This window comes from Gadus morhua, chromosome 20, assembly GCF_902167405.1.
Source record: "Gadus morhua chromosome 20, gadMor3.0, whole genome shotgun sequence".
In the NCBI taxonomy this organism is placed as follows: domain Eukaryota; kingdom Metazoa; phylum Chordata; class Actinopteri; order Gadiformes; family Gadidae; genus Gadus; species Gadus morhua.
This window is the reverse complement of record NC_044067.1, coordinates 19,663,254-19,691,077: the sequence shown is the minus strand read 5'-3', so window position 1 is coordinate 19,691,077 and position 27,824 is coordinate 19,663,254. Positions and strand designations below refer to the sequence as shown.

Sequence of the window (27,824 nt, the reverse complement as noted above, 5' to 3'; positions counted from 1 at the left end):
TATTAATCCTGACCCAGGTAATATGGCGTGTTCGATACATAAATGCTGCTTCTTTTTTTTTACCTAATATCACATCACTAAGCACCCAGGTTTCATATTACGAGCCCAGAAGCCAATGTTGATATAAAGTGAACTCGCAAAACTATGCCTTGTGTGCGCACTGACTGGTAAAAAGTAATTTGACTAAACGTCGAATACATAAGTGGTCTACCGCCTGATTAAAGTTGTTTTCTAATAGTTTGCATTCATTATAAACACATTTCTGAGAATCATGGTATTCACCAGCAACAGCGGTTTGAAGCGCATTGAAAGTGAAACAAAGTGAGGGACTCCACCCCCAGAAACGAGACGTGTTATAAAGAAAAACTAAACCGAAAGCTTTAACGATGGACGACGACGCGTACTCGTACGCTCTGCTCGTGAAGCTCGAAGAAAACAACGTTCCTAGACTTAAAAACAAACTGGTTAAATATTTCCAGAGTAAAAAAAGGGCCGGCGGTGGTGAATGTCAAATTCAGTATGAAGACAGAAATAGGACGGCAGTGCTGCGTTTCAGAAGGGAGGAAGGTAATGATGCCTCAACACATCCTTTGCATTGAAATCTAATGTTTCGCTAGGGGGCCCCATTGGTTTATCAGGCCCAGGCCCACGCCTCGACCCGGATTCGATTACAGCCCGCGGTCCTTGGCTGCATAACTCTTGTCTCAACTCTCTCTCTCTCTCCGATACTTTCCTGTCTTGCTCTACAATTATAGGGATGGACCTTCTAAAGCGAATCTTTAAAAAAAATATAATAAAATTGTGTGGCTAACGGGGTTTGGTTTCTCATCCAGACAGGGCGAGGGTTGTGGCTCAAGAAACCCATGAGATCGTCCTAGACGAAGGGAGGTTAAAAGTGACCGTGCACTTGCCTGAGGAGAGTCCCGGGAGGCCTGTGAGTAGACGACACCACCACAGACCGACTCTGAATCAGTTATTAAATTAGTCTCTTATCGGTTGACTTTGTAACACAAATGTTTATTGTGGTTTGAGTAAACGAAGCATTTTTTTATTTGTGTAATTTGTGTGAACAATGTGAATATAGGTAGGCCTATCTCGTATAAAGGAAGACGGGGCGGGGCGGGGCGTATATTAAACTGAAACTGATGGCATTTTTACAACTAGACGTCACTTGTTGACTACCCTAAAGAAGTATGTATCGCCGCGTTTAGTCGCCAAATACACCAAAAAAATTGATTCGCACAAAACAGAACATTTGTATTACAGCCGTTGGCTATAAAGTCGTAGGCAGGTAGGGACTCGTGGTCCTATATTATCTAATTTAAATGTAAAATCATATTTATTTCACATTTCCTTTGACTGTTGATATTTCCTGGATTTTAGGTTATTATAGTCAATAATAAAAATAAGTTTAACGTTGAACGAGCACTAGGGGTTATCCTATTCTAAGTAAATGGGAGATGTTTAAGCAACCCCTTTTTTCTTCTCTTTTTTTGTCTTGGAGTGTAGTGTTTCATTGATATACTGTGTATATATATATATATATATATAGTATACATAGTGTTCATTGTGCATTGGGAAAATCAACCTTGCATTTAAGGAACTGGTACGACATTGCAACATTACAACATGTAGGCCTACCTAAATATACTTAAGTATAAACAAACGTTTTGTTTATAATGAATAATGAATACAAAATATTAAATGTTTGAAATGAGGACTATTCAACCCTCAATTCTAGTTTTGAACTGTTATGGTCATTTTCTTGAGCTTATGAAATCTCATCGGAATAGAGATGTTTTGATGCAAATGTCACCAAATAAATATTGTTTATCACATTAGCAGTTCCAAAACAAAAACATGATACAAAGCACCATTACCTTAGGACAGATAATCGTATTTGTGTTTATATACGATAAGTCTTTTAAGTCTTACCATACTCCATAGCAGTTGACAACCTCTTCCAACAAAGAACAAAGCAACCCGGATGGACTTGCAGCGGAGGAGGAGACCCTGGTTGAGGCGGTGAGCAGGGAAGAAAAGACAGAAGAGCCAGCATTGGGTTCCACCTCCGCTGTCTTAGAGAACGTTCCCCAGGGCATGAGCAAGGAGTTCATGGAGATGTTGGTGGAAAACATCTGCAAGAACTTCAAGTCACCGATGACCACCCAACCTGAATTCAGTTTGGAGATGCTCTCCGACACATGCTCCATTGTGGTTACTTTCTCAAGTGCAAAAGGTTTGCTTTACTCTGTATGATCTAAAAAACACATTACTTCAATAATTCTTGTTATGATATTTGCTTACATTATCATGAGCTAATGTGCAGGTGTACTCTCTGTTCTCTATTCTTCTCCAACAGAGAATAATGAGTTCATTACATGCTGCCAGACAAACAGGATCTTCTTGAAGAAGAAATTAGCTGTCAGAGCTCTGGAAGTCACATCCCAAGTCAGAGTTGAGGATGTGTCAAACATCAAGGAAGACGTCCTCCTGCTGTACTTTGAGAATGAAGGTTGGGAGGTTGAACAAGTCACCCCAGATGAAGAGGAACAGTCTGCCCTGATCTTATTCAAAATGGCTACAGGTATTTATTTTAGTACTAAAAGGTAGTTGATGGAATTTAATTTAATTTAATTAATTAATTTAAAATACATAAATGGGTTAAGGCATAAAATGTATGCATACATAGGGGTGTAACGGTACACAAAAAACTTGGTTCGGTACGTACCTCGGTTTTGAGGTCACGGTTCGGTTCATTTTCGGTACAGTAGAAAATTAATTTGCTAAATATAAATGTGTTTCATAACATGTGCTTCAAGTTGTTCATAACACACTTTTGTGCTTTTACAATAGGAACATTAGACAATACAAAGCTAGAATTCTGCTCAAAAATATAAAGATTCCCCCCCCCCCCCCCAATCTTTAGCCCTGATGACTTTCACTCAATCTTTATGTTTTTTGCCAGAAGAATCAGCTTATCCACATTATTTGCAGGATAATAACACCCAAAATTTGAGTGTACATACGTTGTACCCTACATGTTACTCCCGTATACCACAATGCAATGCGGTCGTGTTTTTCGGAGGAGAAGAAGAAGCTGAATAACTGCGAAAACGAATACATTTAATGATGGAGATTCCGGCTTTCGTTTAGAAACGTCAACAATTTATTTGGGATTCAACATAGAATATTTAACATTCAAAATGAATGTTAATCATCCAGCTTTCCTCGTGAGTGCCCGGTTTGTTTACATGATGTGGTTGCATCTGTCTGCGTCACAGAAATACCCGGCGCATTTACTGACGCAAATGACGTTTAGAAATGTTCAGCGTAGTGTCCGAATTCTCGTTTGTTCGTTCCCTAAATAGTGCACTATATCATGAACACTATATAGGGAATAGTGAGTGAGTGAATAGGGAACGGTTTCGAACACGGCTACAGTGTGAGCAACTGTGCATGTGCAGCCGCAGCATGTTCCACACATGCGGTCCTCTACTTAATATGTCCGTATGGAAACTCGTTCAGTACGCCTCCGTACCGAACCGAGCACCCCGTACCGAAACGGTTCAATACAAATACATGTACCGTTACACCCCTAATACATACACAAATACATACAATACATTCATAGATGCATGTATACTAGGGCTTTAACGATTCCGGTCGAAAAGCAGTTCACAATGAAGTAGGTTCGGAGAGCAAATACGCACCGTTCAGGACGAATTGGAGTCATAGGTTATAGTCATAGTTTAAAGGTGCGGGACTTTTCAATGCTACACCACAAGTAACAATGACGACTATCAAACACGTGGGTTAATGTGCATCTCTGGTCAGTAGAGAGCATAAAGCTAGAGATTTGCGAGCAGAGTAAGCTAGGAGTTGTTAGATCCCCCAGCACCATTGAAGTCTGGGAACATAAGGATTCTGCATAGACAAATGCAAAGCCAAAATAGTGGTTGATGAATCAGTGACCGTCCTGTAATTAAACTAGTTTGAGTATATCCAACATGTTGAGCTGTATAGCGACACTATGCAAATGTAACCTAATCTTTTGGACCAAAAGATTAGGTGACACCCTGAAGATGAATATGGCGCTGGTATATAAAAGCAGCACTGCAGACTACATGTTCGGTTGTGCACAATATCACGTTTGTTGGGGAGATCTTGGCAACCCAGAAAACATCAAATGTTTAATTTTTATTTTAAATAATAAAAAAAGCTTTATTATTAAGCTAGCTAATTGTATTTCCAAACCAATGACTTGTGTCTAGATTGTGTACATGGCAACATATTTGTAATCAGAGTTTAATCTTTTTTTACAATCTGATCAGATTCATGTAGTGGGCACAGTAGCTCCCAAACACAAGGGATTTGACCTGGGCCCCGTTTCCCGAAAGCATCATTAGCCTAAGTGGATCTTGAAGTGCGTTGTACGAGCATCGTACAGTTTTCACACCGTTTCCCGTAAGCATCGTTGGTAACAAACATCGTGAAAACGCTCATAGCTAACGAGGACTCCAGGGGTACTCGTAGGATGCTAAGAGCATCGTTACCCTACTATAGCCTCAGTGGCGTCACCAGCGGAAATTCTGTGTATTGGACGCGTTTTATTAAAAAACATCCAATTCCATGGATTGCCCAGCTGGCGCAATTTCGCAACCAAAAACAGTGGGTACCACTGATGTATTACTCATAGATTACTGTTAGATTTAAACAGCAAAGTTGTTAGAAGTAAAAAAGAACATAATTAATTGCAGCAATTTAAAATTCCAAAAATATATGCGCATTGGAAATGTACAGATCCAACGCCACGTCACAAGGCATATAATAAAATCAAATGATTCCATTGCTCTTGTGTGGGAGGTCGCTTTCGAGCTGCACTTCCTGTCTCCCTCTGATTTTAATGCAACCATCGTGGTTAAAATGTCCTCATATTGATCAATGACAGAAGACATAGGCTACTGTATACATGCATCACGCTGAGACCAGAGAATTTCTGCAGGCGTTTTTTGTTGCGATTGTTTGAATTAAGCACTGTAGGCGCTTCGGTGAGGCTGTGATGAAGTATGCATGCGGGTGTCTTCATTCCAAAAAAAAATTAAAACATTCGGGATTATGCAATAATACAAATTATTCTAAAGAGGTCAGAGACTCCTAGCGCGGCCCCGCCCTCTCCACCAAGAAAGCCCATGCCGTGACAAACGGGGGATTTGACCCCCTCCGTTTTACACAGGAAACTTGAGATAAGAAGGTGAAATCGCCGGGCGTACCAAGCATGCGACCGAATCAGCTTGGCAGTGTAAAAAAGACATATAGCCTACTTCATCCTGCCCAACAATATGGGCAGGATCCAGACCAAGCTCTCCTAATCGGGTCAGCAATAGCCGTGTGTCAATGCCTAGCCTCTGCGTTTGAGTTATGGAATGTTGCATTTTTAATGTCTACAAATATTCTAGACTAGAGAGTGTGGGCCAATCAATGAAACCTTATGCGGAATCAGATAAAGTCAGATCTTTGCTGCGCAAAGAACGTTTCAGAAATCCGCACATTAAGATAAATGTGGTTGTCACGCAAGCGATTTTGTGAGTGCAGTGAACGCACGTTCCTGTTAAGAGGAGATCCGGGAAACGCTCCAGAGAAATTTACGATGGATCGCAAGATTCATCGTGAGAATGATCGTACGAGCGTGGATCCATCGTTATCGGGAAACGGGGCCCTGGTTCTTCTCTCTCCATACCCAATACAACAAACGAAAACAAAGATCACGTTCAAGATTGCGTTTGGGTTCTGGTAGAAAAGCAGACTGATTATAGCTCTAGGAAACGGGGGACGTGAACAGATAGCTTCTCCTCTATGTTCAATAGAAATCCGCACTGCAGAAATTACAATCCAGGTTGTAACGTCCAACAATTGGTTGCCGCATCAGTTCCAAATTATTTGCATAAAGTTTAAATGATTCAAACTCTCCTAGTCACTCTGGAAGTTGGATGTTTGTGCTCCTGAACAGCCACTCAGATACTATTGGGAGGTTAGCGTAGCTTCAGGGCGTCAAGGGGAGGTCAGAGGATACTATATCCTATGCACTGCACCTTTCATTGTCATATATAAATGTGAAATTTGAAAAAATTGAAAACATATTCAAACAAAGGTTCAGATGAAACCCATTTCAGCAAGTGTATCACTAGTGAATGAGATAGATTTTTTGTTAACATTATTGTTTCAATCTAATCTGACATGTAAGTGCAAATACCAGCCATAGTATTGGAATTTGTATCCAAAATCTTTATGGTTTCAGGGATTCTTTTAATCTCACCCAAGCCGTGAATGAACCCACTCAGTCTAAAGGTCATACACTAGATTTTGTTTTATTCAGTTGTCTTAGCCCAAATAATTTCAAATGTATGGATATCTGTGTGTCGGATCACAAAGCAATTTTATTCAACGTGTTCAACAGATCAGGAAACAGCTGTCTGCCACTGAGTTTTTAACCCTTTATCTGCCTTCAAGTTTTCTGAACTTTTTAACTCTTCTTCTTTTACTGCTTTTAACCAAAATTTTAACACAGAGGAGCTGGTATCCAATTTTTACCACCACCAGGTTGAGTGTGATTCGCCCTTACAAGGCTTTTTTGAAAATCTGCCCCTTCTGACATCACTAGTTGGCGTGTCCACCTAGATCTGTGCTGGATAGATGAGCAACGTTTAATTCAGTCCACTGGCTGGGCTGGTAGACTGATCTATCCAGCACACTTGTGGCCCACTTGTGACGTCATAAGGGGCAGATCTTCTAAACGGCTTGTAAGGGCTAATCACACTCATACCTGGTGGTATAATATGTCCCCTTTAACCCACGAGATCAAGAGAGAGTTTATATTTCATGAAAGTAAATGGAAAGAGGCCGGCCTCCAATTATTTTATTACATATGGAAAGTCTCAATGAAAAAAATTCTATCAGCAGTAAAAGAAGCAAGAAATTCGACTTTTCTAACCTGATTTAAAAAAAACGTTAGAACCCCAGAGTTTTATTTGAAGTTTTAGATTCAGTCACCCTCATAGATTCAGTCTCCCACCTTTTTTAATGATGCTATACAAGACAACTGTGAAGAGTTTTTACCTTTTTTTAAACACAAAGTTGATTTTATTAGGCATCAGATCACCCCTCCAGATAGCATTTTATCCACCAGTAGAGACATTTGTATATACTTTACCAATTTTCAACCAGTTTCACGGTCCTTTTAATCCGACATTTTAACATACATTAAACCAACCACGTGCAGCCTTGATTTTACTCCCTCCAAGTTTCTTTAAGAGGTTTCAAACACAGTCGAACCCTGCCTTTTATCTATTTTTAATAGTTCTTTAATCCATGGTGTTTTTCCATCTGCTTTTAAGCATTCTGCAGTCCAACCTCTTTTAAAGAAACCCAACCTAGACCCCTCGGATCTTAATTATTTTAGAACTATTTCTTTATGTCCATTTTTATCAAAAGTTATAGAAAAGGTCGTTTCCTTCCAATTTCTATCTTTCATGGCACAAAATAACTTGGAAAATATGGAAATAAAATAACTTTTCAGTCCAGCTTTAGAGTTATGCACAGCACTGAAACTGCCCTCCTCCAATGACCTGCTTTTAACTACTTACAGGGGAGAGAGTGCAATTTTAATTATTTTAGACCTAACTGCCGCTTTCGACACTAGGGGCCCTATCTTGCATCCGGCGCAAGTGACTTAGTCACTGGCGCATGTGTCGTTGCTAGTTTACAACTGGCGCAGAGCGTTCTTTTCCCACCACCGCCACTCGCCGGTAAATTAGGGATTGATCATGCGCCCCAAGGGGCGGTTCGGCGGAAGGAGGAGGCGTGTTCTGGCGCAAACGGTATTTTGCCGTTTCTGAATACCATTGCGCTACTGACCAGGAAATACCTGGTTTAAAGTCAGTGGCGCGTTGTTCAGATGCTATTTTAAGGGCGCATGCATACATGCGCATGCGATGCATACGGATTGCTTGTGCACCTCGCGCATACACTTTGCTTCTCCCATCTACCTAGCCGCACATTCTTGGTAAATTATTTGGGAAAGAACAGCTGATGCAGCGGTAATAAGTTGTACTTTTAAATCAATGCATCTGCAAACACCGTACAGCAAACACATGTTTTCTTGACAGAGACATTGTGTAGGCCTACATGCCCATAACTTTTAGGATTGATGAGCATTTGATCGTGAAAAACATTGTTTTACCGCGAGTGAGTGTTAAAAAGAATGAATGAATGCGGGCGCGCGTGTGTGCTCTATTTAAACACACGCAAACTAAACACGTAACGCATAATACAATCAATGGCAATGTCTATTACCGCGGGGACACATGCATATTAGGATAGCATACAATACTGATAAGAAACAATGTTTATAATGTATTGCGTATATCATTGAATAGAACCACAGTTACCGCATATCATATGTTATATCATATACGTTTTCTTTGCCTTAATTTATTTGAGGACTCAGTATTTCTGAAGTTGTGGAAGAAAACCCCTTATTCCATGTGTGAATTAGGCCATATTATTTGGCAATAAACTGAGCCATTTGCAGTTTGAAATTCATGTGCATCTGTCTCATCGGAGACTGCAGACGCGCTGTCAAAATATCAACTCGTCCGATTCAAATGCGCTCATGGCTCTTAAAGGGGATGGGAGCTGGCACTCTCATTGGTTTGTTGGACGTTACGCCCAAACCACACCTACGGGTAACTAGGCTGCTTCAGACCAACCCTTTTGACACTTGCTTTTGACACTTTTGACACAATTTTAATGAATTATCTTGAATCTTTTGTTTGTATCAGGGACGCTGCACTTAGTTTGTTAATTCTTATCTTTTAACAACCTGTGCGGTCACCATCGGCAACCACTCTTCCTCTACAACCCAATTTCTTTTCACTGCTATGCTAACGACACACAGATATACCTCCTGCTGAGACCCAACGAACTGCTGGATGGTCCATAACTTCCTCTAACTTAACAAAATCTTCAGATAATCTTCAGATAAAAAACATTTCACTAATTTTATCACTAGTGGATGGGAAACATTTTTTGTTGAAATTATCATTTTAAAGTGACATCTAAGTGCAAAAATCAAACAGCGTATTGAAATTAGTATCTAAAATCCTGTAAATTAAATGGTATTGTATCTAAGTTCAGTATTCTTATATCGTTACATCCCTAATACATACATATATATATATTTATATATATATATATAAATATAAATATCTATTAATAGATAAATATATTTACATATATAGTGGCAGATACTATACTCATATTTTATAATGGTAGTCTATTTAATTATATATTTTGTTGAATCAGGTGGATCTTTATTTCATATCATCAAGTGTATGTGAAGTTAAAATAATGTCTTTACCTCACTAGATGTTCAAGGGATAATCAAGAAGGAACATTGCATCGGGAAGAAATGGGTCAAAGTTTTTCCATTTTACGACTCCTTGGGAACGGCTCTTTATGGCAAAGACCGACCCACACCAAAACTACCCGCTGCCTTCACTCAAAGCATATATTCCCCGCTCTTGAAGTACCTCCACCAGAAGCAGGAAGCAGCAGAGATGGTTTGCGGTCACTTGTCAGCACTCTTCTGCAAGGTAGACCTCCTACCCTCATCTGTGAGTTTCAGCCCTCTTCCAGCACTGCTCGAGCAGAAAGATGTTAAAGCCAAAGACATCAAACAGTGGAAACAATCAGTGGAGCAGGCCTTCACACAGGTCTTGTCCAGGTTCAAAACTCTGAAGCTTCAGCCTCCATTATCAGCATGGGAAGAGTGTCAAGCGCAGATCAGAGAGATTGTTTTAGACAAGACCATGGAAGTCATCCCTGAGAAAGCTGAAGGTACATTTTCAGTGGTTGGCCTTGTGGACGATGTGACCAGACTGGAGCCCACGTTGAATGACCTCTTGACCAGGATTGAGAAAAGGGTGCTGAGGGAGAATTCAAGTATTACACAGGAAATTGAGATTTCCAAAGTAATGTTTCACTTACTCTGTCAAGATGGCCTAGCTGAGCAATTGAAAGATATTTACCCAGAACTGGAAATATCATTTCAAGATAAAATTATCTTCAATGGTTTTCAACAGGAGGTTAACACAGCAGCTACTATGGTTTTTAACAGAGTGATTGCAGTAAAACGGAAGAAACTCGAGTTGGACAACACTCTTTCCCTGTTTTTGAAGGATAAGGATGAGGAAGAGCTGACAAAAAATGTCTTCACATCTAATGGAATTCATGCAGCAGTTGAGAAAGATGCTACAAGCCTGAGCATCATTGCTTTTTCAGACAACATTCTGAGAAATGCTGAAGCTCAACTGAAGCAAGTGCTGATCTCTAAGTACATTGATACTCATGATAGTTATGTCTTGAAGAATCCGGAGTGGCAAAAACTAGTGAAATGTTTGGAAGAAGGCAACAATACAACCTCAAAGAAGATTGTTATAACAGCATCTAGTGATCATCAATTTGAGAGAATAACAGTAGTTGGCTACAAGGATAGTGTACTACCAGCTTTCAAAGAAATTGAAGAGCACCTCCACAAGTTTGCCCAAGTTAATGAAACTCATAGGGTCAAGTCTGACACTATTGTCACATTTATTGAATCTCAAGACAATACCTGGTCAGAAAAAGTCATGGACAAAGTGGATATTTCGTTTGAGAAGGAGGCTGTTACCTTCAGAGGTCCTAGAGAATATGTCATGAATTGTAAAAGCATCCTAGTTTCCATGATCTCTAAAGTTTGCTTTGAGGAATATCAACTCCCCCAGCCTGGGGCAAAGGAATACTTTCAAGAAAAAAAAGAAATGTATGTTTCTACATTAAAGAAGGAAACCGGTTGCTTTGTCCAGTTGGTAGAGGAGTCGGCTAGTGGACAAAATGACCTGTTTGGCAGTGTTCCTGACAAACAAAATAAAAACTTTGCCAAACCACGGGCGACCAATGTAGGATTGAGCATACAATTGGGGAATATTGAAGATGCTAAGGTAATTATTTATTTTCTATATTAATTAAAGTGTTTATATATGTACAATTGAGACAATTAAATAAAAATACTAGGAATGAATGAATGAATAGAGAGCATTCTGTTTTCCTGTTTTCAGACCCAGGTGATTGTGAATGTTGTGGGAGAACACCTTGATCTGGAAAAAGGAGCCGTTTCCAGAGCTATTCTCGGAGCAGCTGGACCAAAACTTCAGTATTTGGTCAATGAACAGAGGAAAACAGGAGACATTGGGGATGTTATCGTTACGGACGGTTGCAAACTGAAAAGCAACTGGGTTTTTCATGCTGTAGTCCCTGCCTGGGACAAGCAGGGCAAGGCTGTTAAGGTAACTCATTGAACAGTGGTTATTTATATGTACAGATTTTGTAGTGCGAACCCCACTTTCTTTTGGAGAATCGATTGTGAAGTGAAAATGCATGTGTGGTATATCCTACAGATAATTGAAGGGATTGTTGAAGACTGCTTGAACAGGGCAGAGGACCAAGGTCTTACCTCCATATCCTTCCCTGCCATTGGCACTGGAAACCTCGGCTTCCCCAAAGACCTTGTAGCATCTGTAATGATGGAGGCAGTCTCAAAGTTTAACAAAGAGCCACGGTGCTTGAAGACGGTGGTCATTGTTCTCTATCCGAAAGACCAAGAGACCATCCAGGTAAAAAAATATTTACATTGAAACATGTGAATCCGGATTTAAAAAATAGTTGTAAGCCTATGCTATGCAATATATTCTTGAGTTGATTTGCTTTTGGATTGTCATGATGAGTCATTGATGGTCGATCCTTTTTTGTTAACATGCAGGTTTTCACTGATGCATTAAACAAACAGCTCCCAAAAACCACAAAGGTTCCAGCCCCTACCCAGTCCAAGTCAAGTAATGTCATTTTGTATTGTTAAAATAATGCCAACATTCAATTCACGTCTCTCGTTTAGTTAATTACTTTTAACAGCTCATCTGCTCATCTTAAGACTCACTGGGCCCTATTTTAATAGTCTGAAACGCAAGTAAGAAGCGCCAAGCGCAAGTTGCTTTGGGGGCGGTTCTATGGCGATGTTACTATTTTATTGGTGCAAAAATGACTCTTGCGCCCGGCGCAAATCTAAAAAGGGTTGGTCTGAAGTAGCCTAATTACCCGTAGGTGTGGTTTGGGCGTATCGTGCAATGAACCAATGGGAATGCCAGCTCCCATCCCCTTTAAGAGCCATGGGCGCATTTGAATCTGACAAACTGATATTTGGCAGCGCCTCTGCAGTCTCCGGTGAGACAGATGCACATGAATTTCAAACTTGAAATGGCTCAGTTTATGGTCAAATAATATGGCCTAATTCACACATGGAATAAGGTTTTCTTCCACAACTTCAGAAATACTGAGACCTAAAATAAATTTCGGCAAAGAAAAGTTAACACACATGATATGCGGTAACTGTGGATCTATTTAATGATATACACAATACACTATAATCATCGTTCCTTATCAGTATTGTATGCATTATCGACTTTTGTTCCTAATATGCATGTGTCCCCCCGTTAATATACGTTGCCATGGACTGTATTATGCGTTACGTGTTTAGTTTGCGTGTGTTTAAACAGATGGACGCACACACGCGCGCCCGCATTCATTAATTATTTTACACATGCACACACGCACGCCCGCATTCATTCATTCTTTTTAACACTCACTCACGGTAAAACAATGTTTTTTCACGATCAAATCATCAATCCTCATCAATCCTAAAAGTTATGGGCATGTACACGATGTCTGTGTCAAGAAAATATGTGTTTGCTGTACGGTGTTTGCAGAAACATTGATTTAAAAGTACAACTTATTACCGCTGTATCAGCTGTTTTCCCAAATAATCTCCCAAGAATGTGTGGCTAAGTAGATGAGAGAAGCAAAGTGTATGCGCGAGGTGCACAAGCAACATTATGCATGCGCCGGAAACGTTTGCGCCGAACCGCCCCTTGGGGTGCAAGATCATTCCCTATATATATTTTTTTTTTTGTCAGTGTGTCAATGAAAGAACGTCGCGATTCCAGCCAAGAATTTCTTTTGATGAAACGGCAGGAAAATGAGAAGATGTCCATATTGTCCATGATTTTTTTAGTTAATATAATTTGTTTGAAATTGTAAATAATTATACTTGAAGAAAATACTTTTGTTTTCGTCGGTAGTTGCAAACTAGCAACGACACATGCGCCAGTAAGAAAGTAAATTGCGCCGGATGCAAGATAGGGCCCACTATGTCTTATTGTGAGATCAAGGTGTATTTTCTGCATGTGCATTTTATCCTGCAAGATTGTTTATCTTGTTCATGGTGATTGTTTTGTGTCACAAGGTCTCTTCTCCAAAGTCACCTCAGCTTCGGGGCTGCATGAGATTACAATCGGACATGTGAGAGTACAGGTTGTGTTGGGGGACATCACTAAGGAGACCACTGATGTCATCGTCAATTCTTCCAACGAATCATTCAGCCTCAAGTCAGGTAATACTAGTTCAGGAGACATGCTTGGGTAAAATAATATATCTTATTACTAGGGATGTGAATAACTCAAATTTTTCATTGTCGAATAATTGGTGGGTGTTATGAATGAATAATCGATTATTCGATGTGTGCCGACATTCACAAAGGCAGCCATGGATCGTTGGCAAGAAATTACAGTATCTTAAACGGAAAAAACAACTACCTGCTTAGTAGTTCCATTCAAATTGTCTGTTTAGCCATCAAAACGAGAGCTGGTAAATTGTGGAAAATGCATTAAACTGTAATCCGAAAACGCGGTTATATGCTATAGGATATAACCGCGTTGTCTGATTACAGTTTGAAGAATAATCACCGCGCCATTCGTTTCAATGGGAATCGCGACGGTCTATACTTTCAACATAAAGTGTACATATTTATAATTTGAAATTCATCCCAGCCTTTATACCATAGATACTCTAGGGTTCTTAGCATATAACCACGTTTTCGAATTACAGTTTAATGTAACAGTAAGCTGACAACATCGCTAATTAACACTGCAACTGCAAATTAACCACACAGAGATAACTGGCAAACTATGGCAACAAATTTTCTTTTTGTGATCATTCTGCGTGCGCATCCGCCGTGTTGATAAACAAATGATCCCCCTATAAATGAATGGTCTTAATTTATTTTCAAGTGACCATGGTATAAGCGGGATAATGCCCTTGGACACCTGTCCAACATTTGTTCCGTTCGTTAATACTTGTTTATTTGAATGGGTAAAAATGTTCGGTCCTAATTTTAAAAATCGACTTTGACCCTCGGGAACGAATAATCGAATAATCAAATATTCTGACCCATCCCTACTTATTTCAATGGTTAACTCTTACTCAGGTACAACTTATAGTTATACGGACATAAAAATGGATGGAGATTAGTATCTATGAATGTCTTTTGTCTTTCTCTTAACCCAGGAGTGTCCAAGGCAATTCTGGACGCAGCTGGTCCAACTGTAGAAAATGAATGCAAAAATCTAGGTAAGGACCATTCAATTTCACAGGCCAAGCCTTTGAATATATTTTTTATAGTTTATTTTTTTAATTTTTCCAAAAAATCAGAGAGCTGGGGCATAACAGTTATCTCGCTATCGCAGATCAGATACAGGATCAATGTGTTTCAACTACGTTTCCCAATACTTCCATAACTTTAGACTACTGAAACAAAGTTTAGAGATATATACTGTTATTGCTAATAACAGGGGTGTTTTTTAGGAGATTTAAAAGGATTTTGCCAGTTTGTAAAGACCCCAGTTGAATTATGACATTGAATATGTCAAGATGTAAATCAGCAGCGATTTTTGTTCCATATGACATTGGGCAGCTGACCCCAAACGAGTGTTTAGCGGCTACCATAGGTAGATTACCAAACCAGGTAAGTGCCTAGGAACTGTGTTTTGATCCTGTGTGTAAACAGGATCAAGTTTTGATCCTGTGTGTACACGCCACTGTTCATGCTATGTGCTATGTTATAGGCAGTGATAATCCTGAATTCTGAATACATGTATTGACATGCTACAATACCGGACTAGAGAAAAACATTTACATTTGTTTATTGGAATATAAAATGTTCTTTCATTGACACACTGACAAAAAAATATATATTTTAATGGTCTGAAACGCAAGTGGGAAGCGCAAAGCGCAAGTAGCTTTGTGGGCAGTTCTACGGCGCTATCGCTGTTTTACAGGCGGAAAAATGAAGCTTGCGCCACGGCGCAAGTGTCAAAAGGGTTGGTCTGAAGCAGCCTAATTACCCGTAGGTGTGGTTTGGGCGTAACGTGCAATGAACCACTCAGAGCGTTTTCTCGCATCCCCTTTAAGAGCGATCGGCGCTTGTTCCATGGCGGATTGCTATTATGATGGCGGATTTGCTAGGCGCACGCCAAGAAAGGTTCACAACAGATGATGTCCAGAGGAGGGAGAAAATAATTTATTTTTCGGCTAAATTTCCTTCAAATCTTTGCAACTTTTCATTTTTCGTTTTGTATTATTTTTTTTCATTTATGCCTACGAACATTTGGACAAGTCGAATAAAAAATGTCTCAAGGACATTCCGATGTTTTGGGCTCACTTTCTCTGAATCACAAGGTTATGAATGCATGGTAATAATTGTACAATGTAGCGGAGATGTCATTAGTTTGCGTACCTCACTATATACGATGCAGCTCCTCTGACAGATGAGCTCTCCTCTCCCGTGCTGCTGCTGGGGCATTTGGACGTAATGGCGTCGGCACATGCAGTTCAGCATCACGTCTCCATTAAGTCCTCTCTAATCTATCCTCATTAATGTCATCGACACATCCATGATTCATGGCAATGTTGTGTACAACACAACATGCCACAAAGAATGCTGCGACTTTTTGAGGACCATACTGTAAAGTACCACCTGACCTATCCAAACACCTGAAGCGCATTTTCAGTATTCCGAATGTACGTTCAATTACACTGCGTGTTTGTGTGTGTTTGCTGTTGAATACAATTTTGCGCACTGTTGCTGGCATAAGAAATGGGGTCATGAGCCATGTCTTCAACGGATAGCCGTTGTCCCCTAACAGCCACCCATCCAAGGGTGGATTCCCCTCGAATATGGCAGGAATGGTCGAGTTTGCCAATATGAAAGAGTCATGGCTTGAGCCAGGGTAATTAGCAAAGACATGATTTATTCTACTCATTCGATATTATTCGATATTAATCGAATGAGTTCCCTACCGGTTTATGTATATGAGTGCGTTTACTGATGGGGCACGTAGCTGCACATGGGTGCAGTCTATAGCACCAAGGACGCCAGGGAACCCATCCAAAACTCCCAAAAAAATTGAACTTTCAACGCTCCAACGCGTGATGCTTAGCCGCGATAGCCAATCAGCGTGGAGTTTGACCCGACGTCACTGGCACAGAGTAGTGATGCTTGCACAGAAGCATACGGCCGACATCTTTCTTTATTCTGGGTGGAAATAGTAACATAGTTATGCCATTAAATGCGTTTATGTAAAAAAATTTAGCGAGAAATGTGCATTTTACTTTCATAATGTTCGCTCGGTGAATCTGAAGGATGTTTGGTTTGATAGTTATGACGAAGAAGGAACGCTCCATTCACTTGCATGGACAGCGTCTCTGGTTGCTAAGCAACCTCAACGTCTTGGCGGACTATATCTCTGCTGATCAACACTACGAATGCTGGAAACACAACACAAGTTATTTAACCCGATTATTGTTATTTATATCCGAGATTATTTAATCGAACCCGATCTAAGCTCTATCATGCACCCGAACACGGCGGCGTTTGGGTTTCCTACCTCAGACTCCTAAATCCAGCGCAGCCACAGGCGCGTTAGGCGCGTTGAACCATTTTTGTGACACACAATGATCAAGCGTGAAGTTAGGCACGTTATACGCGTTATCCAACGCGAGTAACGCGTTTGGTGTGGCCGTAGCATTAGATCAGGGGTTCTCAAAGTTTTGACAGCTGAGGGCCAATTTAGGAACCCAAATTTTGACTGAGGGCCGCCAATGGAAAAAAAATCAGGCAGGAAACGCCGTCAGCATCCCAGTGGTGAAAAAAACATTGCTCCGTGGACCTCTGGGAGTGAGTTCAAGTGAGGTCTAAATTAGGGCTGCACGATATGGGCAAAATATGATATCCCGATATTTTTTGGCTGAATGGCGATATACAATATCTATCTCGATATTTTCTAGAGTGGGTTAGATGGTTTTTTTGTAAGTCAAAAGCCAAATGTGAGATGTTGCAAGCACTTTTATTAAAACATAGGTCAGTATTAATGCAACATGTGATTTTATATCGTTATTTTCAACAGAATTGAGTGAACATGTTTAAAAAAAAGGGATGTTTTTCACCTTCTTCACAAAATAGTCACCTATGCAAAACATTATAAAGCTGTAGGTTACACACATTAGCTACCAATAAGAGCTTTGGCTTCGTCGCATTGTCCTGCGTACTACGGTGAGGGTTTCAGTGCGCCGTAACTTTAATCCCCCGCCCCCTCCCTCCTCCGTTACATTTGGGAACATGTTTGGTTTCATTTCGCTTGTTTTGTATATTTTAATTAATTAATAAAGAGCGTCACCAGAGGGCGTCCCCAACACATTTGCAGAGCGCCGGCCCTGGTTTCGGGGCAGAAGAAACTGTCGCGGCCGGTGATGCAGCAGCACAGCCACGGAGTTTTACGCATTCCTCATACTGCACTTTGTGCCGCTGCTGTAAATGGTGGAACAGATTTGTCGTGCTTCCACTTTTAGTCGCAACGGTTTTGCTACAATCTACAGATGACCTGCAGCTGCTGCTCATCTGTTTTTTTTAAACCCAAACTATTTCCACATTATGGAGCCGTTGTTTCTCCTTTTTGAAACAATTTCGTCTCCCACCGCCGTCTCGTTTTCTTTACGGGTATCATCCATGCGTGTTGCGTTGTGAGGGGGCGGCGGGGGCGGGAATGAGGCGTCTTTGCACACGGCACGTTCGGAAAGACGGAGGGGGAGGGGTCGCGCTCACAGTCTCCAAGGCAAGCGCTGCAGACGCTTGAGGGGGAAACTGACCATTTTAACGCTTATCGATATAAACTACATTGTCAAATCTTGTATCCCCTTGGAAATTATATCGATATATCGTGCATAGCCGATATATCCTGCAGCCCTAGTCTAAATCACGAAACTGAGGTTCATCCTTTCAAAGTAATGTACAGTCGGATTAAAACTAACAAATGTAACAGGATTTAATTAAAAGCTAGAGAGAGTCGACTTTTCTCTTTATATTTGTTTAAATTAATATTGATATAATAATAACTTTTTTTTCTTTTTTTTTTTTTTTAATTACACCCGTATGTCATTGCGGGCCGCCAAGAATGTTTCTGCGGGCCGCTATTGGCCCACGGGCCACACTTTGAGAACCAATGCCTTAGATGAAACCTTCACAGGGTGGACTTGTGTACATGGCCAAGTACAGCATTGCCATCGTTCAACTATTTTTTGACCTGTGCAGTGAAGTAATGACTGAAGTCACTTCTGCAAATTCTGTAAATTATTATTACTAGAGTTAGAATAATGTTAGAAATAAAAATAAACCTTGCATCGCATGAGTCATCACGTTTTGAGGGACTACTTTCTCAGCAGCAGCGGAATTTAACCTAGGTATCAGTCCGCCGCTGCCGTAGCCTACTACCAGGAATGTAACACTGCTACTGAGACTAGAGTTGGCTCGGTCGCGAACGAATCAGTTCAAATGAACGATCTTTAAGACGAACAAATTAAACTGGTTCCTCTCTCTCATTCGTCTCGTTCATCTCGTTCGTCTTGTTCGTTCTCAGACTCGACTCCTCCTAGACCCACTAGTCGCTGACTCGCTGACACTTTGTTCACTGACTGTGTGAGTGGTGAGGAGGGACCGACTGAGAGATGTCACGACTCACGAGAGCCAGCCAATCGCATTCTGTTTTAGGACTGAGTCTAGGACGCTCTCATTGAATTTTAGCCAATGAGAGACAGATATCAACCGGTTTCTTGGGGAAAAACAAATGGGCCTAGTAATCTATTATTCACATTGGCTATCTGTTGCATTGACGTATTTAAAGGATACATTGAATATATTTATATTTTGAAATTCGTCCCAGCCTTTACACATCATTTTTCACAACCAACCAGCTCTCGTTGTGAAGACTAGTCACCGCGCCATTCGTTTCAATGGGAATCGCGATGGTATACTTTCAACATAAAGTGTACATATTAATCATTTGAAATTCGTCCCAGCCTTTATACCACATATACTCTAGGCCTAGGTTATATAGCATATAACCGCGTTGTCTGATTACAGTTTAATTCATTTTTTAATTCATTGCATCACGGAGAGGCCGTTTCATATGTTAACAATCAGACGAGTGTTACAGTGTGTGAAACCGGGTTCACCTCAATAGATTTGAAGGACGCATACTTCCACGTCACAGTGACCCCAAACACAGGAAATTCCTGCGTTTCTCATTCCAGGGGTCACACTACCAGTACAACCGTCTCCCGTTCGGCTATTCTCTAACCCCACAAACGTTTTCCAAGTGCGTGGAGACGGCTCTCCAGCCGCTGCACGCAACAGGAATAAGAGTATTGTTATACTTGGACGAACTACTTTTGCTGGCTCGCTCCAAGGATGAAGCAGCTATTCAGACAAAAAAGCTGGTAATTCACCTGCCAAATTTAGGCTTTGCCATAAATTAGAAGACAAGCTGCCCCTCCCCTCACAGAGTGTGATGTATTTGGGGGTAGAGCTGGATTGAGCTGTAATGAGAGGACGGCTCTCCCAGCAAAGGATGGAGACGCTGTGGTCTCTCCTCCACCGCTGTTCCCCGGGCAGTGTTGTGACAGCCCTCTCTGTCATGAGGCTGCTGGGCATGATGTCAGCCGCTCACACGCTGGTGCCGCTGGGGCTGCGGCGGCTGCAGAGACCCCGATTTGACCCACTGGGGCGATCCCCGAACCCTCACGAGAGGAGTGCCGTTGGGCAGAGCAATGTCACACATCTCAGTGTTCACGGATGCTTCTCTGTCAGGCTGGGGAGGAACACGTGAGTTTCATGTAGTGGGCGGCGTTTGGCCGCCCCCCGTGACCATGCATATAAACGCATTGGAGGTCCTCACTGTGCTGAAAGTGATCCAACACTTTGCCCCAATGTTAACGAATCAACACGTAATGATTCGCACGGACAACAAGGCGACAGCATTGGATTTAGTCTTGAGCTGCACAGGGATCTGTTTATGAGAGCCTAATGCCGCGTTTCCACTGCAGGGTGCGGTACAGTTCGGTTCGCAAAGGTGCGGTACGGATTGTGTTTCCACCGCCAAAAGTGGGCGTGACCCGGACTGAGCCGTACTCGTTTTGCCCTCGTTTTCAGTACTCCTCCGTTGGGGTACTGAAAACGAGACGAGACGCCTGAAAGGGTACCGGAAAATTCGAGCTACACACCCCCTCCGTTGATTGGTTGACAGAACCGTCACTTCCGGGCGACGTGGGGATAAAAACAAACAAACAGTAGCCTCGAGGTATTATTCTTTACAATGAAAATGTCGCGTAAAACGCTTGCTTGGGCGAACAAGGAGGTGGAGACGTTCCTCTGCATTCTTGGGGAGAAAGACGTTGTTTACGTTGTTTACGTAGCTGCCGCGGCGATCGACATCCGGCCTACCATAAAGGGTACTGCCGGCGGTGGAAACGCGACCTCAGAACTGAGCTGGGCTATACCGCCCCCTCCCTCCCGGACTGAGGCGATCCGAACCGTACCGCACCCTGCAGTGGAAACGCGGCATAAAACACCCGGGACCCCCACCATCATTGCTAAATCAAGTCTATTATCTTGCTGATATGTTAAACATCCAATAATCAACTACACCACCATCCCGCTGCGTTTGGTTAAAGTTGTACTGTTGACTTTTGAGAATGAGAAAGAGTATGGAGGTAGATTTGTGTCTTTATTATGCAATCAAAAATAATAGGTTTGAGAGCAAAACTTTCCACACTGCAATCAAAAAATAGGTTTGAGAGCAAAACTTTCCACACTGCAATCAAAAAATTGATTTGAGAGCAAAACTATCGACACTGCAATCAAAAAATGTTTTATTGCAAGATAAATTAATGTGATAAAAAAATTATTAATGGGAATCCAAAAGTTTTGTTTGCAAATCCAAAAGTTTTGTTTGCAAATCCAAAAGTTTTGTTTGCAAATCCAAAAGTTTTGTTTGCGTATCAAAAAGTTTTGTTTGCGAATCCTAAAGTTTTGCTTGCGAATCCAAAAGCTTTGCTTGCTGTTGAGCTGAATCTCGTGGGCGGGACCTATGCCGAAAGATGTAAGACACGTCTCTATTGGCCAGTCTCGATCGGAGTGACAGCTTGGCAACATCCACAGTTAGTAACGAGAGAGGGAGTTTTGAAGTCCATGATGTTGCAGAGCGGGAATCGGGAGCTCCCTCTCTCGTTACTAACTGTGGATGTTGCCAAGCTGTCACTCCGATCGAGACTGGCCAGTAGAGACGTGTCTTACATCTTTCGGCGTAGGTCCCGCCCACGAGATTCAGCTCAACAGCTAGCAAAGCTTTTGGATTCGCAAGCAAAACTTTAGGATTCGCAAACAAAACTTTTCGATCCGCAAACAAAACTTTTGGATTCACAAACAAAACTTTTGGATTTGCAAACAAAACTTTTGGATTCCCATTAATAATTTTTTTATCACATTAATTTATCTTGCAATAAAACATTTTTTGATTGCAGTGTCGATAGTTTTGCTCTCAAATCTATTTTTTGATTGCAGTGTGGAAAGCATTGCTCTCAAACCTATTTTTGATTGCAGTGTGGAAAGTTTTGCTCTCAAACCTATTATTTTTGATTGCATAATAAAGACACAAATCTACCTCCATAAAAGAGAGAGGCGCTGAGTCTGAGAACCATGCATTCCATGATCCGTTTCAAAAAACTTGACTGAACAGACGAACGAACGAACGATTCGCGAACGACCCCTCTTGGCGAACTGAATGACGCGAACTGAATCACGGAAACGAATCACAAAATCCAACCCTAGCTGCAATGCAATGCAATGCAAGGTTGGTTTTATTTCTAACATTATTCTATCAACACAGACATTTACCGTCTGGTGTTATGCATTAGTTGATTTGCCTCGGATGGAGTGGGTAAGACTGTTTTATTAGCAGGCTAGTATTGCCCGTACCGTGCGCTGGCCTAGCACGAGCAAACTCTGCAACTAGAAGGACTGAATGAAATGTGTTGAAAACCGTCTCCAATGATAAAGAACACCAAGGCTAAATTGAGAATCAGGCCCTGTGTCCAAAATTCCGAACTACCCCTTTAATGAGCGAGCGTACGATAATATGATTCAATATCAGCAATACTTCATTTGAGCCGGATCCTGCTGGAACCAGATCCGGCACCTCTTAATTTTGGCTTCCTTGTGTTCCGGTACTTATTTTGGCAGATCCGGTACCTCTCAAAAAAAATAAAAACATATTTTAAATGAAATAATAATATGCATATTTAAATTTACAGAACAAAGAATTTCATGTTGTTTATTAAGATTTAACGTCATTTGAAACAGTCGCCCGAAACTTTTGAAATTCGCCGCATCTGAGGAGCAAGCAGAGAGGAAAAAACAGTTACCATGCATGACCACATGCGTGTGCACCGCCGCCACGCACAAGTTAATAGAAATTATAAATATCACAGAGCAGGACTGTGAACGTTTACAATATTTCATGTCCATTTAAAATCAGTTAAATGTGTCAGCGTTGGCCGACTAACTATTTTTAAATAAGATATTGATCCTGCGCACCTCCTCTCCTCAACGGAATTTGTTTAAGATATAAAACAATTGAATTGAACATTAAAACAGATATATATTAGTTTTTAAATAAATATTTGGAAATGAAACTTCAAGTTTCCCGCAGGTCTGCCTCTCTGGTATTGAGTGGGTCTCCAGGATCGCACTCTGCACAACCCAGTCGGTAAAAAAGTCACTGTCACGCATGACTCCGTAATCAACGCTTTCCAAGCATCGGTGGTGATGGCAACTTTCTCCGCTAAGGACAGGATCTCACGGAGGGAGGCTGCTGCTTCGCTGTACATTCTCTCCAGCCGCAGAGTCGTAGTTTGGCGACATGGCACTGTGTAATCCGGCTCAAGAAATGCGATCAGATCGCGGAAGACTAACACGTCACGTCTCTAGGCTGCCGTGTTTAAAATAGCATTCATATGCATCAGTTATATTCTAAATTTAATTTACAGAGCAATCCCTGCAAAGTATTTAGGTTAACTATATAAGAGACTAGGATTAGTGTGTGTCTGGCAGGGGGGGGGGGGGGGGGCGTGCCATCACGACGGTGGCCCTCCATCGGGATGTCAGTCAGCCATCACGACGGACGATGACATCGTCCATCGGCACAACCCTAGCAGGCAGTGTATTTTTTTTTGTTCCATTACCTCTAACCCCGTATTAAGTTGCCGGATCCACCCCCCCTATGCGTTCCGGGACCTCCCACTTTACAAATTTACGCAGTTACGCAGGAAAGCAATGAATATCAGTGAAATGGTAAATGCATGCTGTTGAATGTCAATCTGTCTCGTTCTTTCATGGTTCGTTCTCCACCCGGGACCCCCGCCATCATTGCTAAATCAAGTCTATTATCTTGTTGATATGTTAAACATCCAATAATCAACTACACCCCCCATCCCGCTGCGTTTGGTTAAAGATGTAATGTTGTGTTGATTGATGACCGACTTCCACGACCGTTTGAGAATGAGAACGAGGGAGCAGCTGAGTCTGACTGACTCAGCTGAGAACCGTGCATTCCATGATTCGATTCACCGTTACCGGAAACTCGACTGAACGAACAAATGAACTAACTATTCTGAACGACTCTTCTAGGCGAACTGACCGACGCAAACTGAATGAAGGAAAAGAATCATTGAATCAATCCATCACTAGTGTGTGTGTGTGTGTGCGCACGTGTGTGTGCGCTTCCGTGTATGTGTCGCTGCCTTTGTGCTGACGTGCGGTGTGTGCGCGTGCTTGTGCGTGTAGTGTGTGTGCGCATGTGTGTGCGTGTCCGTGTATGTTCGTACACATGCGCGCTTGAGTAACTTCAGTAACTGGTGCAACAGGCCTGCTATTATTTTATAGTAGTAAGATGTGTTGGAGCTCTTTTAATAGTGGAGAGACAGCACGCCCACTATCTTTGTCGCTATAACCCTCATTCTAGAAGTTACATTTATAAACACACACTCATTTTAGTTTGCAACCCATTCTGTGTTAAATGTGTTCAAATGAATAGAACCACCATAAAAGTACTTTTGAAATGTTTTGAGGTGAAATATGTCAGTCAAAACACAATGATCACTGCAGATGATTGTTCTTCTTTACAGTTAATAGTAAAAATTTAAATTATATTATATGAATAGGTGGACAGCCAAACACCGGAATGATATTGACAACGCCAGGAAACCTGATGTGTAAAAAGATACTCCACTTGCCTGGACGTCGCAACCCCCAGGATATCCAAGATACAATGAAAGCTGCTCTTGTATTGGTTGAACAAAACCAATACACTTCTATCTCTTTTCCTGCTCTGGGTACAGGTGAGATGGAGCGTGTCAATTTAATGCTTAGAGACCAGATGTATGACTATTTAATAGTATGTTCCACTATTATTAGTAGTCCAGTACCAGTAATTATTACTACTTCTAATAATATTTTATCTCATTCTTGCTTTATTCCATCATCATGGAATTTTGCTTACTTTTTTTTATTGCCTCATTGATTTTAAATGACCATGCCAACACCAATCATTTTTAAATGCTGACCTAAATAACTAATATTGTGTCGAATTTTTAAGGTCAGGGTAATGCCCAGGCAGGGAAGGTAGCCGATGCCATGTTAGATGCAGTGGTGGACATGGTGTCACAGAGTGCTTCGGGTTGCCTGAAGGAGGTCCGCATCATCATATTCCAACAGGCCATGATGAAGGACTTCCACAGTAGAATGGAGAAGAAAGCAGGCTCTGACATGCCCAATAGTTCGCTAATTGGAAAATTGAAAGGTAAGCAACTTAATAATCCGTATGCTTTGAAACAGCGGTCAGCAACCAATGGCACACGTGTAATAGTTATTTCCTTGAATGGGTGTCACCATGCCAAAGCATGGGAACGTGGTCACTGACTATAATAATTATTATTACCCGATTACAATGATTTCTATAGAGAATAATGGAATATTTGCAGGTTCATTGTCAACAGCTACATTTTGTCATGAATCGGAATCAGAATTATATTCTGGATAATCAAGGAAGTGACTTGGTGAGATTGGTGCATAAACAGTTGTCAAGTAAAAGCACTTTAACTGTTGTGTTTTGTTTTTGATGGTTGATGATTGATGGTTTAGGAAGCATCTCAGCATTTTTCACAGGTGGAGGAAGTGAAGCCAAGCAACAAAAACACAATGACTTTCCCTACGAAGATCGCCAAATTGAGCCGGCCCACTTCCACATATGTGGTAGTTCACAGGCTGAAGTAAACAAGGCGAAAACATGGATCAAGGATCTGATATCCAAGGAGCATACCAATAACTCCATTAAAGACAGAGCAATTCTCAGTTTATCCGATGCAGACATCCAGCGCATTATGGACATTCAGAATACCATGAACGTTAGAGTGCAGATTGAATCTAACGATGCATGTATTAACATAGAGGGGCTCACAAAAAACGTGCTTAAAGCCAACACTGAAATACAGGAGATGTTGAAGAGAGTCAGAGATAAAGAAGAGATCGAGAAGATTCTAGAAACCGTTGACTGGCAGTACCAGCTTCAGGGGCTTCAATTCCAGACCTTTGACGACAACTCCAAATTCCTGCTTGAGCAAGCTCACCACAATAAGCAGAATTGTGTAGATGTAGACATCCAGGGCCGACTGCACACGGTTAATCTGCAAAATGGAACTGCCACCGACAACCAAGGCAACAGCATAGATATCAAACGCCATGATTTGCTGAAAGGTACGTTTTTCTAACTATGAATAATTAATGGTTGGTAAAATGGAAGATAGAGCAATGATATGAAAATTGTATAATTTTGAATCTGAGATTGAATACATCTCCAAAATAATGTATGATTGTAACAATACAGATCAAGATGTTGTAAACTTGCCAAAGCAGTGGGAAACAATGCCAAGCGGCATTTCATGTCAAAGTTTCACCGTCCTGCCCGAATCTCCGGAATACAATGAAGTACTACAACTCTTCAAGGCCACAGTCCCACAAAATGTTATTAAGGTACATTGAATTGGTCAAGGATAAGAGTTTACCTGAAGGGACGTGACTTTTCCAAGTTATTAATGTTTAACTCCTACCTACCGTCAATGAATTAATTTCCAGTGAGAACAATCAATCAAGCTTTTAAATACAATACAACACAATACATTTTCGTACATTATATAATGTGTTTTCAACCATCAGATTGAAAGGGTTCAGAATCCCGTTTTGTGGAAGAGCCTTCAGCTTAAAAAGGCTGAAATGGAAGCAAGAAACGGTCACCAGAACAACGAGAAGCGCCTCTTCCATGGAGCCAGCTCAACCTCTATCCAAGATATCAACCAATACGGTTTCAACAGGAGTTACGCAGGAAAGAACGGTGAGATAAGACTTGACCATATTATTGCAAGCACCACACTAGCTTCTTGTTTCTGAGACAATAGGTATGGAAACATGTTATATAACCCTCCCCACTGTCAAAGGAAAAGCACACTTTGAAAAAACGTATTTTAGATAAAGTGATTTAAGCCGGTAGGTTACATATAAGTGACATGGATTGATGGATTGCTTTCTATCAATAGTCTAGTGAAAGCTTGAACAGCATATAGCATTGCCCCTACATGTCAAAATGTGTCTACCTTAAGTGTGGCAGAGGATTTTTAATACATTTTGATAATGGGTAGGGTCTGACTAAAACAGGGTGTTTTGTTAACCCTTCAATTCAGCTTCATCCCAGCTCAGCCAAATAACTCATCATTATTTCTCCCAATTTCAGCTGCCTACTATGGCAATGGCACATATTTTGCTATCAACGCAAATTATTCTGCCCATGATACTTATTCTAAACCAGATGCTCAAGGGCAGAAGTGTGTGTACCTGTGTCGTGTTCTGACGGGAGATTTCACCACAGGAACTCAGGGCATGGTCGTGCCTCCAACAAAAGCCTCCTCCGCTTTGCAGTACGACAGTGTTGTCAATGATATCAACAGCATTCAAATGTTTGTCATTTTCCATGACACTCACGCTTATCCGGAATATTTAATAACATTCAAGTAGGAGAACACATGAGAGAGATTGCCAAATGACGCTTATTTACACACATTGACTGGCTATTGTTTTATTTTTATTTTTTTATTTTATTTTAAAAAGGTGAAGGCTGTAATGTATAATACAAAATCATGACTGGTGATGTATCTGATGTTGTAAGCAGGAGGATATAAACTCATGCAAGGCTTTATCAATGTGCATGGGCCATTCCCAAATCCAAATGTAATGATAACATTTTATAGTACACAGGTTAAGATTTGATTTTTTTTGCTTCCTTTCCTATCTGTAAACATGAGAAACTTGAAAAAAATCCCCAATCCCTACCTTCTCCTTAGCCTGACTAAACCACGTCTGAGCTTTCTAACTCTGAAACCAAATTAAAGCTTTCTTAAATTGC

General features: G+C 41.1%; 1 protein-coding gene across 2 annotated transcripts; it reads left to right on the top strand.

Annotated features, from left to right (window-relative positions):
- Positions 1 to 353: 353 nt before the first annotated feature.
- On the top strand, positions 354 to 27,824 carry LOC115532944 (protein mono-ADP-ribosyltransferase PARP14-like). Of its 2 annotated transcripts, none has more exons than XM_030343045.1 (16): positions 354 to 567; positions 834 to 934; positions 1,951 to 2,239; positions 2,363 to 2,587; positions 9,427 to 11,039; positions 11,157 to 11,384; positions 11,496 to 11,711; positions 11,858 to 11,930; positions 13,394 to 13,540; positions 14,494 to 14,556; positions 24,535 to 24,711; positions 24,969 to 25,172; positions 25,514 to 26,125; positions 26,256 to 26,401; positions 26,585 to 26,759; positions 27,156 to 27,824. In XM_030343045.1, the coding sequence occupies exons 1-16, from the start codon at positions 387 to 389 to the stop codon at positions 27,434 to 27,436; spliced, it is 4,731 nt and encodes a 1,576-aa protein (XP_030198905.1). In that variant the 5' UTR covers positions 354 to 386; the 3' UTR covers positions 27,437 to 27,824. The 2 variants fall into 2 exon arrangements, with proteins under 2 accessions (XP_030198905.1, XP_030198904.1); XM_030343044.1 differs by having other exon boundaries at positions 1,948 to 2,239.